The sequence below is a fragment of the Pinus tabuliformis genome, chromosome Q (assembly GCF_031772625.1).
Source record: "Pinus tabuliformis cultivar Carrire ecotype Pingquan chromosome Q, CPIR1, whole genome shotgun sequence".
Lineage (NCBI taxonomy): Eukaryota > Viridiplantae > Streptophyta > Pinopsida > Pinales > Pinaceae > Pinus > Pinus tabuliformis.
This window is the reverse complement of record NC_142296.1, coordinates 580,688,108-580,704,912: the sequence shown is the minus strand read 5'-3', so window position 1 is coordinate 580,704,912 and position 16,805 is coordinate 580,688,108. Positions and strand designations below refer to the sequence as shown.

General features: G+C 37.0%; 1 protein-coding gene across 1 annotated transcript; it reads left to right on the top strand.

Annotated features, from left to right (window-relative positions):
• Positions 1–844: 844 nt before the first annotated feature.
• LOC149220778 (momilactone A synthase-like) lies at positions 845–2,257 on the top strand. The gene is made up of 2 exons (XM_089382857.1): positions 845–997; positions 1,094–2,257. The coding sequence occupies exons 1-2, from the start codon at positions 993–995 to the stop codon at positions 1,980–1,982; spliced, it is 894 nt and encodes a 297-aa protein (XP_089238983.1). The 5' UTR covers positions 845–992; the 3' UTR covers positions 1,983–2,257.
• The last annotated feature ends 14,548 nt before the right edge of the window (positions 2,258–16,805 follow it).

The following is a 16,805-nucleotide window of genomic DNA, read 5'->3' as shown; positions in this document are numbered from 1 at the left end:
TTCTTTAATTGGAAATATGATGGGTTGTACTCCATTTACAAAAACGAAAACTAAAGTCACAACTTAAACCTCCACTAACCAAATGAGAAAGTATGAATAAGAATTGACCTTCAAAATCTCCTCTTCAAACCATGTATCACCTTCTCAAAAGAGACACATGAGTAGCATGGCAAAACACGACCTCCCCAAGAAGAGACCCCTCTAAGTTCATTTGATTTTTGCGCTGAAAGAACATTATACTATTCTTTAATTGAAAATATGATGGGTTGTACTCCATTTACAAAAACAAAAACTAAAATCACAAATTAAACCTCCCCTAACCAAATGAGAAAGCATGAATAAGAATTGACCTTAGAAATCTCTCCTCTTTAAACCATGTGACCACCTTCTCACATAAGACACATGAGTCGCATGGCAAAACACGACCTCCCCAAGAAAAGACCCCTCTAAATTCATTTTATTTTTGAAAAGATCCCTCTAAGTTCATTTGATTTTTGTACGGGAAGAACATTATACCATTCTTTAATTGAAAATATGATGGGTTGTACTCCATTTACAAAATGTGATGTATACTTCCACAACGTGAAGTATGGTGCAGTCACATCCTGCCGCCCGCCTAAAACCAAATAAACTTTAAAATAAGGACTACTGTCCACCAAAAACGAAATAAAGACTGACTCAAGGCACACTGATTAAGATTTTTTGATTTTTTTACAATATTGAAATAAGGATGCCATGTGCACTATGATTTTTATAATACCTGGTGCAGAAGCTAGTGCTTGAAGCTTCTCATAGATGGTCAGAACAGTAAAGTAGGTATTATCTGTCAGATAATCTAGTGGTTGAAGTTCTCATAGGTGGTCAGCGATGTCAAGTGGTTTGGTGGACACTCATGGACATGCCAGGGCGATGAAGACACTACAAATATTTTGTTTGCGACCCACTACTTTTCTGCATATCCACCGTCGGGCTTTGCACAGGCAGCAGACAATATGAGGTAATTCTTCACTGAAATTTCATGGCGATATTCATTTATTTGTAACATAACAAAGAATAACTCTGATGGCTGCTTTTGTTGGATTTGATATTTCAGGCTGGAGGGCAAGGTCGCTGTGATCACAGGAGGAGCTAGCGGCATAGGAGAGGCAAGCGCCAAGTTATTCGCGGAGAATGGAGCGCAAGTAGTAATTGCAGACATTCAGGACGACCTCGGAAATTGTTTGGCTAAATCTCTTTCTCCGAATGCCTGCTATTTCCACTGCGATGTGTCAAAGGAAACGGATGTATCGGCCCTGGTGGACTACGCGCTGGAGAAGCACGGGCGTCTCGACATAATGTTCAGCAACGCCGGGATCCCGGGCGGGCTATTCTCGTCCATGGCAGATGTGACTCTTGACGATTTTGAGAGGGTCATGTCGGTGAACGTGCGGGGGGCGTATCTGTGCACGAAGCACGCGGCTCGGGCGATGATCGGCGCCAAAACCAGAGGCTCCGTGGTTATGACATGCAGCATGGCGTCGGTGATGGCGATGCCCAACGGGCCTTCTTACACGGCGTCGAAGCACGCGGTGTTGGGGATTATGAAGTCGGCGGCCATCGATCTGGCGCAGCACGGCATTCGGGTGAACTGCGTTTCTCCGGCGGGCGTGCCGACGCCCATGTTGATCGACGCCATGAAGAAAAGTTTCCCCTCTTTCGATAAACGATCCGCGGAAGAGATGCTGGAGAAGACGATGGAGCTGAAGGGTATCACTCTGGAAGCCATTGACGTTGCCAAGTCCGCCCTGTTTCTGTGCAGCGACGACGCCCGCTACATCAGCGGCCAGAATCTGGTGATCGATGGGGCGTTCACGACTTGCAAAGGTTTCTCCACTGCAAATTCTATGGATTATATTCCTACTAAATCATTCTTCGATCACTTAGCTGCGGGAAGTTGCAGCAAATCCCAAAACGAAACAAATGGGCACCTACCTCCTCAATAATCCCACGTTCTGTTACTGCGGTATCCCTTGCGTGCCTTTGCTCAGGTTATTTTAATAATTTCTCTTCAGGAATCCTAAAATATTTGTTTTTACTTTGGAATTCTAAGAGCAAGATATGATGGGTGGAGTTTTATTGGAAACGAGGGATCGGTGCATCAGAAGTCCTAAAATTACCCGGGGAATCTTTGTTTGTGCACTTCAAATCAAAATTGTCACTGAAAAGTTTTTACTGAAAATAGTGTTTTTAGGTTTTCAAAACCTAAATAGAAAAGTTTTTAGGTTTTCAAAATCTAAATAGAAAAGCCTATCATAATAAGTAGATTCTGAAAATCTAATCCAATAGGATTAATTTTAGGTTTTCAAAATCTAAATAGAAAAGCCTATCATAATAGCTAGATTCTGAAAATCTAGTCCAATAGAATTAATTTTGATGAATCATTTATTATTATGATTATTTAAATTATAAGATAATGTTGGATAGATTGCTCATAATTTATTTTTATGAGATATAATTAATTATGATTAATTGTAATTAAAAAAATCAACAATATTATATAACAAATTATAGATCAATTTATAAGCAGTGATACAAATTTTCTCAGGTAAAAGAATTTTTATATCATAAATTTTAATCAAATTTTTTTTATTTATTCAATTTATTTTATCAGCATAAACATTTAAAACATACTCAACTTATTTTACTTTTATTAATAATTAGGAATAATTTTAAATACCTTTTATAATTATCAAAACTATCTTTAATATTGAAGTGATAGGTTTTCTATCTTCACTATTCCAAATTATATATAATTTTTTTTTACTTTCATATCAAATGATACATACAATTTTTAAGTATATATTAATTTATCCCAAATTTTATATATATATATTACTTTCATATCAAATGATACATACAACTTTTAAGTATATATTAGTTTACTAGCCAAAAAAATTAAATAATTTTATATCTCAGAATTTACTAAATATTTTTACAAAATTTATAAATTTAGATTTAATAGTGTTTAATTTTTATTTTTAAATGAATTTGGAGTAATATTATAAAATATTAGTTTTTTTATATTTACAAATTTATTAATTTAAAATTATTTTTATTCAATTTTAAATTAAAAAATCTTATTATTTTAAATAATATAAAAAAAACTAACTTCATAATATATTTATACTAACCATATTAAATATAATAAATATAATTATCATTATAAATAATATAATTTCAATATTTGATAAATATAAATATAAATATATATTTTATTTATTATATTATATTAATTTTTAAAAAATATGTTTAATCAGTTTGTTTTTGTTTTTGTATTAGTTAGTGTTTTAATTAAATATTTTACAGGTTATAATACAATTTTATATAATTTAATACTATTATTATTTTGCAAATTATTTATTGTTGTGTGATTGATTGATTGGATGGAGGTGGTGTTTTTGGGCAGTTTTCTGTAGTTTTTCTTATTTTTTTTTCCAAGATTTCAATTCTATCAACAATAAAATATTTAAAAATAAAATTTTGATAAATAACAAACAAAATCATTTACTTATATTTAATATTAATAAATTGTATATGTCCAACCTAGTTATTCAAAAGTTGTTCAATGATACCATCTATATAAAAGTTTATTTTTTAATATTAACAGTTAGATAAACATTGCTCCCCACTCTCAATTACATCTATTTTATTTTTAAGAACTATATATAAACTACCATATAATAGTTGTAATATTGGTTTAAAATTATAGCTTAGTTTTTTTTTTAACTCTGGATCTACTAAATATAAGGGTTCAAATTTCTTTTCATTTAAAAAGGGTTTGCATGTCAAGAGATTTTCTTTTTTTATTTTAAAAAAATTTACATCTCAACAGATTTGATACCTTTCAATACTTGATAAATAAACAGTTAAAATAAATTAAAATGATTTATATTTAATTATTAAACTACACAAATACACTGCAATTATTAATTAATTAAATGGCAAATTTGCAATTGTTATTTGACACCATATCAAATATTCAGTGCGTATTTCTGGACGTACACAAAAGACAAAGACAAGGCGGATGCTAATCTGGGTGAATGGAGGGGCACAGTTCGGAAGGTCAAACCCGAAGAAAGTATGGAAGCGCGCCGAGTGAAAGGTAATGTACAGGTTTTTGCGCAGAAAAAGCAACGTATCAGTAAATTACTCGTCTTACATTTTCATAGGCGGTGACGACATTGGATTTTTTAATCCCATAATAATTTAGTAGCGGTAGGATTTTTTAATCCCATAATAATTTAGTAGTGGTAGTAGGAGGAGGCAGTGACAGCATTGGTTATTTCAAAAGGCAGTGACAGCATTGGATTTTTTAATCCTATAATTTAATAATTTAACTAGTTGTTTTTAGTGTATTTTTTGGAAGTTTTTCTGGTGGATTTCTTTGGTCTATTTTCTCTAAAATCTAGCAGGATTTCATTTAAATCATAAGTTTGATGGGTAACCCCTCCACAATAGTAGTGCCCTAGGGGTTTTTGAGGGTGCTGAATCTATATATACACTCAAAAACCTAGTTCAAATAACACAAATCAAGATTTCACCACAAAATTAAATGCGAAATTCTGACACTTAAAACTCCAAAAAGTTGCAGTAAAGACAACCCCATAATTTAAAAGTAGTAAGAAGCACTAACAGCATTGTTTTTTTTTTTTTTTTTTTTTTGAAATTATATATATATATATGTGTGTGTGTATTATCAAATATATAATTAAGTTATCAATATTTTTCATTTATAGTTTTCAAATCAAATTGGTATATAATATATATATATGAATGAAAGTGTAAATATTATTTACAATTTTAAATAAGTTTTTGTTTTTATATTGTATAACTTTTAATTTTTAAGAATTTTTATTATAGCTAAAAAAATTATAGTTATATATATAAGAATAAAGATGATATATATATCTATATATATATATATATATATATAAAAGAATGAAGATGAAATTAGTGAGTGAAATGTTATTATAAGTATTGCGCTTAGGGAAAAACTAGACTCCACTCAAATTAACTAGTCTACATCTCATGTGTTGTGAGAGTGACATGTTATTGGATCGAAGATTTAGTGATAAATCTAACTAATGAAGAAAAAAGTCATAATCTTACATTATATAGATGTAATGCTCTGTCAATATAATTTTTAATTTTAATTTTCATAAATATATAAATATTTTGATATTTTTAATATTATATATCATATACTAATTTAATAATTTTATTATTCATTATTTATTTAATTTGAACATAGTAGAAGGAAATTTCAGAGAGAAAGCTTCCTAGAAGAGCAATTTTGGTCAATCTTTTCCCATCTATTACAATTAAAAAAAATTGGTAACATTTTGACATAGTAAGTGTGGTTCATCCTCAAGGTACACATATCATTTACTATATTTTAATTCTAAGTATTATTTATTTTAATAATACATCAATTATGTGATTGATTATATATTATTATTTAATATAGTAATGCTAATTTAAAATAATAAAATAATTTTGATATTGTTAATTTTTTAATTGATTAAGTGTGTTTGATTATATTTGATTAATTATAATAATCATAATTAATTTTTATAATAATTTAATATGGTTGATTTCAGTGTATCATTTTTAATTATGATATTTAAATTATAATTTTTTGTTCAATGTAATTAGGAACAATTAATTTTTATAAAATATAATTAATCACAATTAATTGTAATTAAAAATTCCAACATTGTGTCTACTAAGTTTAGAATAGATTGTGACATGGTGTTTTGTTATGGAAATTAGTGATATAAAGGTCACTCATTCAAAACTATCTAGTCATGCTAGCTGATGGCTGGTGGCCATCTAGTCATGCTAGCTGATGGCCACACTAGATAATTTTGAAAGCTTAAATGCCTTTTGATCAAGGTTGCTAATCTCCAAATTCACATTAACAAAAAAAAAAAAATGCAACATTATAATAAGGTCACAAATCATAAATCTATGTAGACTTACGGATACAAATTTACCCATGTAAGAATTTTTTTACAACTATTGAAGTATTGAAAGCCCTATTTCAAGCCTACTCTTTACTCGCCTACTCTTGCCTACCCGCTTGAACGCCTACTATTGCCTACTTAAAGCCCTATTGAAACCCTGTTGATAACGTTTATTACCTATTCATGCAAGACCTATTTATTACCTGTGTCTACAGTCATTGGTCACATCCAATTTCCTTACTCCCCATTTATTCTAAAAGAGATACATTCTAGAATTTCAGTCCCCTCAAAATAGACAATGGTACATTTCCCAATGTTGTTTCATCTTTCTAATACTCTTCCAACATTCACATTTTAGATTCAAATTTTCGAGGCATAGATTTGATCTTCGCATCCTTCAGGGATTGGAGTGGGTGGGTAAATATTTTGTGAAAATAGAGCTAGAAATCCCTCTCCTTAACGATTGAGCCTTGTTTGGCCACCCTGTCCCGGTGGTCGAGCCATGCTTACATATCCTCTCTTTTTAGTCGAGCGTGCTAACACACCCTCACCCATATGAATGAGGGGGTGACTTCATCCCTCACCATATGATGGATGAGCGATAAATCCCTCTCCCTTATGGTTGAGCCTACTTATGCATCCTTGGGATTCATTGAGAAAGCAGTACCTCGTTTCATTTCTTCATCTCCATTTCAGACCCTGAATATGATCTCTTAGACTCCATAGCATAATAATAAGGTACTAGTCCATTTGAGTAGATCCCTCCTGAGGGATCCCTTTGGTGTTCATAATTTCACTTCCACTTTACAAACCCTTTATGCTCCATTGCAAAATATAGAGCATGAGAGCGTTCAACGAGAAACCAATATCATTTAGGGATACCGCCCTTGGGCTGAAAATGCACCAGCCCTAAAGCGAGAGGAGATAATACTGAGGTTGCAATAGGTATTACTTTTGCCTCTACTGTTTTGGCAACCCATTTGAGTTATCGGATTTTTGAAGACCGATAACCCTAAGGGAGCATCTAAGAGATGCCAAATAAATGGCACTGTTACTTGGGTCCAAGGAGTCTGGTCTCTTGAATTTCAAAGTTTCATCTATACATTATTTGATGAGTTCAAACTTGTTGAATAAATTTCATCTCATCTGGCGACTCCACTGAGGAACGAAGTCCAGTTCTTGATTGATTTGAAGATATTATTGACTGCCTACGTTAGGTGACTCCACTCGTCTTACCTGGCGACTCCACTGTAACATAAGAAACGCAATCTAGAGTAGCGAAGGAAGTCATCACGATTGCATTAAGAAAATAAAGTTTCCCCACCCAGACCTATAAAGAGAATTCTGTAGAGAGTGAATCTAGACTAATAAAAAACAAAAAATAATCTTTCGGTAAGAAAGATTCTCAAAACTCTCTCTTTTGCTGAGTTTTACGATTTAGAATTTCCTTCTTAAAAAGATTCTTTTTTGCCAGACACATCATCACATTTGCAGAAATCCATCTCTATTAGTGCTTTTGCTAGCCCAACCTTCCGTATGAATACATTCGTTGCATTTCTTTTAGGCTCGGCCTCTATTTCTTAGCCATATGAAAATCCCCATCATATAGCAAAGGATAACTGGACTATTGATATATATGCACCGCTTGACTTCGCTACAATACAAGGATATCCTCATGCTTTGCCCAATGGTTTTCACAAAGTCCTTCCAAAGTTTCAAGGAAACAATGATGTTTCCACTCAAGACAACCTAAAAACATACTGCAAGTTTGTAGATTACTTTTACATTGAAAAGGAGGATGTGGTGATGAAACTTTTTGTCCAAACCCTAGAGGAGGATTCTAGGGAATGGTATAATATTTTCCAGTTGGAGGGATAGCCACTTGGAAGGATTTTGAGTAGGTTTTCAAAGAAGAGTGGGGAGAGAATAAGGACAAAAAGTTCCTGCTGGAAGAACTTACTCGCGTCACAAAGAGATAGAATTAGACTGTCAAAGAATTCAACAACATATTTATCAAAGATTATACCAAAGTTCCTTAGGCCATTAGACCAACAGATGATACAACATTCGTGTTTTACACCACTGCATTTGATTCAAAATCAAGCTTCCTGCTAAGGGACAAGAACCCTGTCTGGTCTAAAATATCAGGGGTTGCCCTATGCTCTCTTATTAGGTGATGAGTTCTAATAAATCCCCTATAGGGGAGAACTATCTACCCATCCATCATGTTCCACTCACTGCACCCATCCATCATGTTCCACTCACTGCACATATGCTTACTTGATGCAAGATGGCTTTGGTGAGATCTCATTGGTAGTTGGCTATGTGTATGTGTTCGTTAGGCCTCTTTCTCCGAGAGTGTTGAAAGGATGTGTGCTTACTTATTACACTTACCAGACTCACATATACTCAAGCTAGAATGAGCATTGGGTGGGTTATGTTGTTGGGCATAGTAGGGGCTAGTATTTCATTTTCATTGGATTGCTAGGTCCACCTTATTATTATGCATCGTAGCTATAACCTGCATATTCACGTGTATGTTACATTGTTATGCCACATGTACCCATGCTAGGGTGCTACTCTCCTTGCATGCATCTTTACGTTTACATCCTTTACATCTACCCATACTCACATTTTTTGTACACTCATTTCTGCACAATCTCTACTTGAAAGTTGTCATGCACATTGCTCATTTTGTAGTGTTTTTGTATGCACTTACCGATGTCCCATTTTATTTTTCATTCCTACAACTTCTACATACTACTCGCGTCACGCATTTCCCTTTAGCACGCTATGCATGGGTTATCGTAGGTTGCTCTTGCTGCCCTTGTCCTATGGTAGTTCCTCTCTTGATGTATCACTCTCTCCCATGATGTACCCGTGTGATTTTGTTGTCTTATTATTGCATTCTCTTGCATTTGTATCATGTCTCATCATTTTAGTCATCCTATATTCCACTTCATTACTTCATCACTCAACTTGTATAGACTTAGTGGCCCCCTGTTGGGTATCACTTGGTTTCTTCACTGCTTGTATATACACTCTCTCATTAGTTTATTGTGTCAGTGTCTTCACATGGTTGTATGGAAGTTAGCTAGACAAAAGTGTCTTATTTAATCCCATGGATCACGCTTGTGGCCTTTCATGGTGGTAAGTCAAACCTGTCATCCATTGGGATAGTTGTTCATGTGTTTGTAGCTCTGTAGTTTGTAGCATACATCGTTGAGTTTCTTTGCATCTCCAACATACATATTAACCCTAAATTAATAGATATATGCATCACATAGACATCCACATCATTCATCCACATAGGCATCATGTATAGCATCACATAAAGTACACACATTACATCACATAGTACAAAGAGAAATGTCCATAAAAATGGCGTCTCTGTATATATATCTATGTTATCAGTCATGAGTACACAGTATCAGTGTACGACATCTCAACCACATCCACTGGGCTAGCCGCATAAGAAATATGATGGTTGAGTGAAAAAATTGCATGGAATACATCATAGGCGTGTCATGGATACATCATGTGTACACAGTACATCACGATAGTAGTATAGCTCTTACTCTAGCCCTCTCCCTCAAGAGGATCATCTATCAATATCTACTACAAGCCCTATCCACATCTATATCCCATGCCTTGTAAGATCATCTGTGAGGCGGTGGTCCTCACTCTCATAACTCTAGCACTACTCATTGTTTGTGATGTCCCTGGCCTCTTACTACCTTACCTACTAGCCTCCTTATATCCCCTTAGCTCAGTCTATAGGCTCTCCTTCTCTCTCCTTAGCTAGAGAATCTTTGTGTCCCTAGCTACTAGAATTGTTCCCAGTAGAGCTATATCTATGCCATAGTGCTTCACGGCCTAAACAGGTTGTATCTGTACTACACTTATGCCCCGGTCACTAGATCTATGTTCACCTGTATGGGTGCGTATCCGTGCGATCTAATGCTTGGGAAGTACCTCTTCTTTGTGTTGCTTCCATGACGTCCAATCTTTCCATTATTCTCCTCATCATCAATATGTGAAATCACCCATCCATTCATTTATTTACAAGATTTGGAATCACTTGATTCTTAGTTATTACTCAATAATGGTGAATCTTGTTTATCTACTAGGATCTTTAGATAATAATTGATATGTGGAAATTTGATTATAATTTCAAGGGTTTATACCAGAGTTGTGAATATTGTTTATACGCATCATCAATGAGCTAATCATCCAAATCTTTAAGCCCACCTATTCCTATCTATTTTATTGTACTTATTCCTCCTTCCACAGCTTAGTTGGTCCAGATTAGTGCTTCAAGAGCTTAGTCCATATTCCTGCTTCCATAATAGATTTTGTACAGACTAGTGCTTCTAGAGTAGAGTTTGTACATCTTCCTCCTTCCAAAGCAGAGTTGGTCCATATTCCTGCTTAAGCTTCTAGAGTAGAGTTTGTACGTCTTCATTCTTACACTTCGAGAGAGATATAGTTGGTTGATAGTCCATCAGAATGCCATCCCCAGATAGTACGACAAGGGAGGAAAATCATATCGCAGACAGTTAGTTGGACCTACAATATTAGTCTTTTTCTGGTTTTAGGGTATCCCACTGCCTGGGGTAACCATCTTACATAGCCAAGGCACTGAATAACTCGAAAGCACGGGGTTCAATACTGCCGTTTGGAGCTGTGTTGGAGGTACTACACACCTACATGCGGACACTTAGTTAGAGCATGGGACTACATGCAAGATTCCTTCTGCATGATTTACTCCTTGATTTGCTCATTCTTTAACTTCGCAACTGGCTAGTTCTTCTGCATGATTTACTCCTTGATTTGCTCCACAATTGGCTAGTTCTCTCCGGAACTTGTTGTAGGTGTTGAGTCCTCTCATTGATCACCACTATGGTGCATTACCTTGGGATATTCACCCAGTAATGCTATATCATGAGAATTGTAACCTATTTTCTAATGAATCATTCTTTTGTTCTTTCGATTTTCTTTTAGTGTTTTTGCTCTGCAAAGCTGTGTGTTCAACCTTTACTAGCTAGATTCATCTGTGCAAGTTTTCTAACACATTTACATGGTATCAGAGCCCACAGGTTGCTATATAAAAGGTGCAACAATACTTTATTTTGCAATTATTATAGCTTGGAGATTGAAGATTGACAGAAAAATGGAGTTTCCCAAAGCATCGATCCTAACACCGTACAATTATCATGAATGGAAGGACCAAATGGCTCGATACCTTCGTCAAAAAGGGTTGTACAAGATTACCATGGCTACAGAAGTGGAACCCACTTCAGCCATAGAGAAATCCAAGTACCTCAACCGCATGGATGAGGCCCACGGATCCATATGCATGTGCATCTCCCCAGAGTTGCAGTTTCATCTATCTACCTTCAATACTCCAAATGAGATTTGGAAAAAGGTTGAAGAAATCTACAGGAAACAAGATGAGATGAAAGGACATCTGCTCAAAGTGGAGCTGCTGTCATTGGATCCACAAAACTATGAAAGAATTCAAGACTTCTTCACCAAATATAATGATCTATTGCTGCAACTCAAGGGTTGTGGAATTGACAAATCCAAGGAGGAGAGTCACCAATTTCTCTCTATTATGTCAAAGCTCGGATCGTAATACTCCATCTTTGTGTCTACATTTCATTCAGTAAGGCTCGCAACAGGTAAATCCTACACTATGCCTTCTCTCAAAGAGTTCATGAGTCCCTTACTTTTGAGCAAGATAAACTAATTGGCATGGGGAAAATCAAACCTCCAAAAGTGAATGCACTTGTTGTGCATGATGGCAGCCACAATAAAAATCACAGATCTGATTCAAATAAGAAAAATCAGCAGCAAAAAGAAAAAGGAAAAGTGCATTCCCATCCAAAGAAGGCAGGGTACACCAAGCCCTTCAATGACTCCTCTGGCTCAAGAAATGAGAAAGGGAAGAAAGGAAACAAATGCACCTACTGTCAAAGAGGATTCCATCCAGAATCATCTTGCATGAAGAAAGAAATTGACCAAATGGCAGAAATCCTTCAGAAGCACAACCTTGGGGACCACATCCCTCAGGGCGCCAAGAAGAAAATTGAGGATCCGCCACACAGGAAAGGTAACAATTTTCATGTTTTAGTTGCAATTAATTCTTCCCCTGATGCATGGATTATAGATTCTGGTGCATCACATCATATGGCTGCTGCAAAGGAAGTCTATTCCTCTTTGGATGCATGCAAAGGACCACCCATCCTCATGGGAGATGACTCACCTATTGAGGTCACCGGAAAAGGTAGAGTGGAACTTTTACATGGAAGCTTTGAAGATGTGCTTCATGTTCCAAAACTTTTGGTAAACCTACTTTTAGTTTATTAGATCACTCATTCTGGCACCGGAAAGATAGTGGAATTCACTCTAGATGCAATGAACATATATGACCTACATAGCAGCTCCAAAATTGCAACTAGTAAGGTAAACAATGGAGCTAGATTGTATACATTTTCTGAATTTATTGAATCTGAATCCTCCTAATGATAGTAGTAGTCTTTGGCACGAGAGGTTTGGTCACTTAAATTACAGGTATATGCAGCAACTAAGCAAGCATGAGATGGTAGAAGGCTTGCCAAATTTCAGTTTCTCCAAAGGAGTTTGTGATCCTAGAGAAAAGTTTGACATTGCAAGACTCATAGAGCATCCTCTCCTCTAGATCTGATCCATAGTGATCTCATGGGGCCTTTTCTTCATCCTTCCATCAACAAAGCAAGGTATGTGCTTACATTTATTGATGATTTCTCATAGTATACTTGGGCGTATCTTCTCAGGGACAAATCTGATGTTTTTGCGCACTTTGAAGATTTCAAAGCACTAGTTGAGACACAGTCAGAGAGAAAGATCAAAGCCCTCCATACAGACAATGGGGGGGAATATGTTAACATAGCACTTCAAAACCTTTGCCTTGAGTCCAGCATACAGTTGCAGTACACAGTTCCATACACTCCACAGCTGAATGGAGTCGCTGAGAGAAAGAACCGATCTCACAAAGAGATGGCTCCCTGCATGTTGCATGCTAAGTCACTGGCTCATAAGCTATGGGCTGAAGCAATTAATTGTGCTAACTACATCCAGAACAGATCTCCTCATAGGTCTGTCAAGGACTAGACCCCTTTTGAGGCTTGGAGCGGCACTAAACCAGAGGTCACCCACTTCCATGTTTTCAGCTCTCGAGCATGGGCCAGGATCCCCTCTGAAAAGAGGAAAGCTCTTGATCCACGGAGCATTGAGTGCATCTTTGTTGGATACCCTGATGGTGTGAAGGGATACCGACTCCTGATTTCCTCTACAGACAAGCTCATCATTGAGCGAAGTGTCAAATTTGAGGAAAGTCTCTCGCATGCAGACACCTTTTATCTACCTCATGTCTGATATGATGACTCAGTACACTCAGATGCAAATACAGAACCTGCAGATGCCGCGGTAGAGCATGAAGATGCAGAGACAGAGTCTTCAGATACAAATCCAGTGCATGCATATGATGATCCACATCCAAGCCCAGATCGAGCTTCTAGAAGTGAATCAACTTCCCCTATCATAAATCAGAGAACAAGGAGCTTACATGAGATATATGCACAAGACCACCCAACTGCTAGAAATGATCTTGTGGGGGGTAATTCTGATCCATGAGGACTAGCTCAGAGTTTATTCAGCCTCCTCTTGCCCTCCCTGCCATTGAACCAACACCATCCTGGCATTGTCATTTGGTTCAGTCTTCTGATCCGCAATCTTATGCTGAGGTTGTTGGGCATCCATCTTGGGAGTCCGCCATGGTGGAGGAGTATAACTCCCTCCTCAAGAACCAGACTTGGGATCTGGTCCCCCTTCCTTCAGGAAGGAAACTTGTCCGATGCAAATGGGGCTATGGGACCAAGAGTGCTGCAGATGGGCAAATCGCCAGACAGAAAGCTCGGCTAGTAGCCAAAGGCTTCCAGCAAGTGCATGACATTGATTATGATGAGACCTTTGCTCCAGTAGCAAAGATGGATTCCATACGCCTTGCACTTGCCATTGCGGCTGCCCAGGGGTGGGAAGTACATCAGATGGATGTGAAGAATGCCTTTCTTCACGAAGACCTATATGAGGAGATCTACATGGAGAAGCCACATGGTTTCATTCAGGATTCATCTTTGGTCTGTAGACTGAAGAAATCTCTCTATGGACTTAAGCATGCCTCGAGAGCTTGGTATGTGAAGATGGATTCTTTTCTCTTATCACAAAACTTTGAAAGATGTAAGTCTAATCCGAATGTTTACATGCTCAGGACACATGATTTTCTTCTTATCTTAGTTTTGTATGTGGATAATCTCCTGATCATTGCAGCTTGGCTTCAGCCATTGCTACAGTCAAGAGGGCCTTGCATCATAGGTTCTTGATGACGGACATGGGTCCATTACACTTCTTTCTTGGTCTCATATGGAGTAGGGGTAGTTTCCAGATACATGCAGGAGCCACATGAGCTACACTGGAATGCTGCGAAGTGTATCCTTCGATATGTGTAGGGCACCATCACCTTCGGGATATACTATGCAGCAGGCACTGCATTGGATCTCCTTGGCTTCACTGATTCTGATTGGGCGAGTGACAACATTGATCGCAAGTCCACCTCCGGATATTCACTCAGTGTAGGGTCTGGTCCTATCTGTTGGTCGAGCAAGAAGCAGGCTGCTATTGCTCTCTCTTCAGTTGAGGCCAAGTACAGAGGAGTAGTAAACATCACCATTCAGGCTCTGTGGCTACAACACTTCCTCACTGAATTGGGCATCCAGTTCCACCAACCCATTATCACCTGGTGTGACAACCAGAGCACTCTCAAATTTTGCAGGGATCCAGTACAGCGACAGTAGATGAAGCACATAGAGATCCATATCCACTACATCAGAGACTTAGTACATGATTGGGTCATTGATTTGCAGTTCTGTCCTTTAGCAGACTAGACTACAAACATCTTCACCAAGACATTCACTGAGCAGAAGTTTCGCTCTCTGCACGATCGTCTTGGAGTGAAGGACACAGTTGCTTAGCAACTGTCTTTTCTTCCTCTTTTTTTTGATTACATTGTATTTTGAGGGGGGGGGGGGGGGGGGGGGGGGGGGGGGTTTTCCCACAAGGTTTTCCCTCTTTTCTCAATTTTAGTACAAGTTGCACTGTATTTTGGGTGACCTTTGGCCTTAGTTGCCAGGGCCCAATTTCTATTTTTCCCCATAGTGATGTTCAGGAGGGGTGTTAGAGGTAGTACACACCTACATGCGGACACTTAGTTATAGCATGGGACTACATGCAAGATTCCTTCTGCATGATTTACTCCCTGATTTGCTCCTTCTTTAACTCCGCAACTAGCTAGTTCTTCTGCATGATTTACTCCCTGATTTGCTCTGCAGCTAGCTAGTTCTCTCCAGAACTTGTTGTAGGTGTTGAGTCCTCTCATTGATCACCACTATGGTGCATTACCTTGGGATCTTCACCTAGTAATACTATATCATGAGCATTGTAACCTATTTTCTAATGAATCATTCTTTTGTTCTTTCGATTTTCTTTTAGTGTTTTTGCTCTGCAAAGCTGTGTGTTCAACCTTTACTAGCTAGATTCATCTGTGCATATTTTCTAACACATTTACGAAGCTAGACTTTAACATCTTTAAAAACGAGAGGGACTATAGTAGTTGACTTTTTCATTTAAAGCTTGGGCACTGGTCCTACTCGCTCGACCAGATCACCTGCTAAATTTAGGGGCCTAATGGAGTTATTTACTTAGATCTTTTAAGCCTATAGATTGTTTAGACTCGCTGCACTCGATCACCTGCCGAGCCTGGGGTGCCGTGGATCGATGCTACTGACTGGCGTTTGATTTTAGACCTACCAAACCCAACGAAAGCAATTGTCTTATTGACTACTAGCTTACTACGCCTTTTATGCTCCTCAAGCACCCTATTGCGTTTCTATCCATGGCTTGGTGAAATTTTACTTAACCAACTGCCAGCCCATCCAACTTGGTTTACGAAGATTTATTATGGCCCTTGCTCTCAGAGGAGTTTTGATTAATTCACAGATCATTTTTGCGTTAGATCTGCTTATGAGTAGCATAGCGGGGATTCTGAGTTTGATCCATCTGTTTTTACTTACTTTTTTGGGCTCGGTATCGTATGTCTTTGCCATTTTCATCTCTACAATTTCCAGTTTTATATTAATCACGTATATTATTAAAGCTATTTCTACTCGCAAAATTTGCATTGGGATGAACAACAACTTTGCTTGTTGGGGTGAGATGAATCCATTAAATCTTTCGATGACGGGCTCTTTCTTTCATCGATCGATCACTTAGCATAACAACGAGCAGTCCAAGCTATTCAAACAAGAAAGCTCTAGGGGTTTCTATTTTATATGACGGCAGACGAACTTAGTGTACTCAATGATTATAGTGGTAAAGCAATAGGGAATGATTCAACTAAGTGTATTGAGCTTGAACTATACTATCATTATTCATAAGGGTACTAATCCCATGATTATGACTACTGTAATATGCCACCATAATTGTGTCACAATCATAAAAGAAACTTCAATACATATTCAATTAATTTTATCATCATAAATATTAATAATATAATTTATTTATTTTATCCTAGTTCATTATTGTGGGCTTAATGGTCAAGAGTATGTGTTTTCTCCTAAGAGGCCACAGGTTCAAAACCAGAGGAGCGTAGAGTATGTATGCCTTTGTAAACTTAATAGTTAAAGGAAGGGGGTCTCATACACC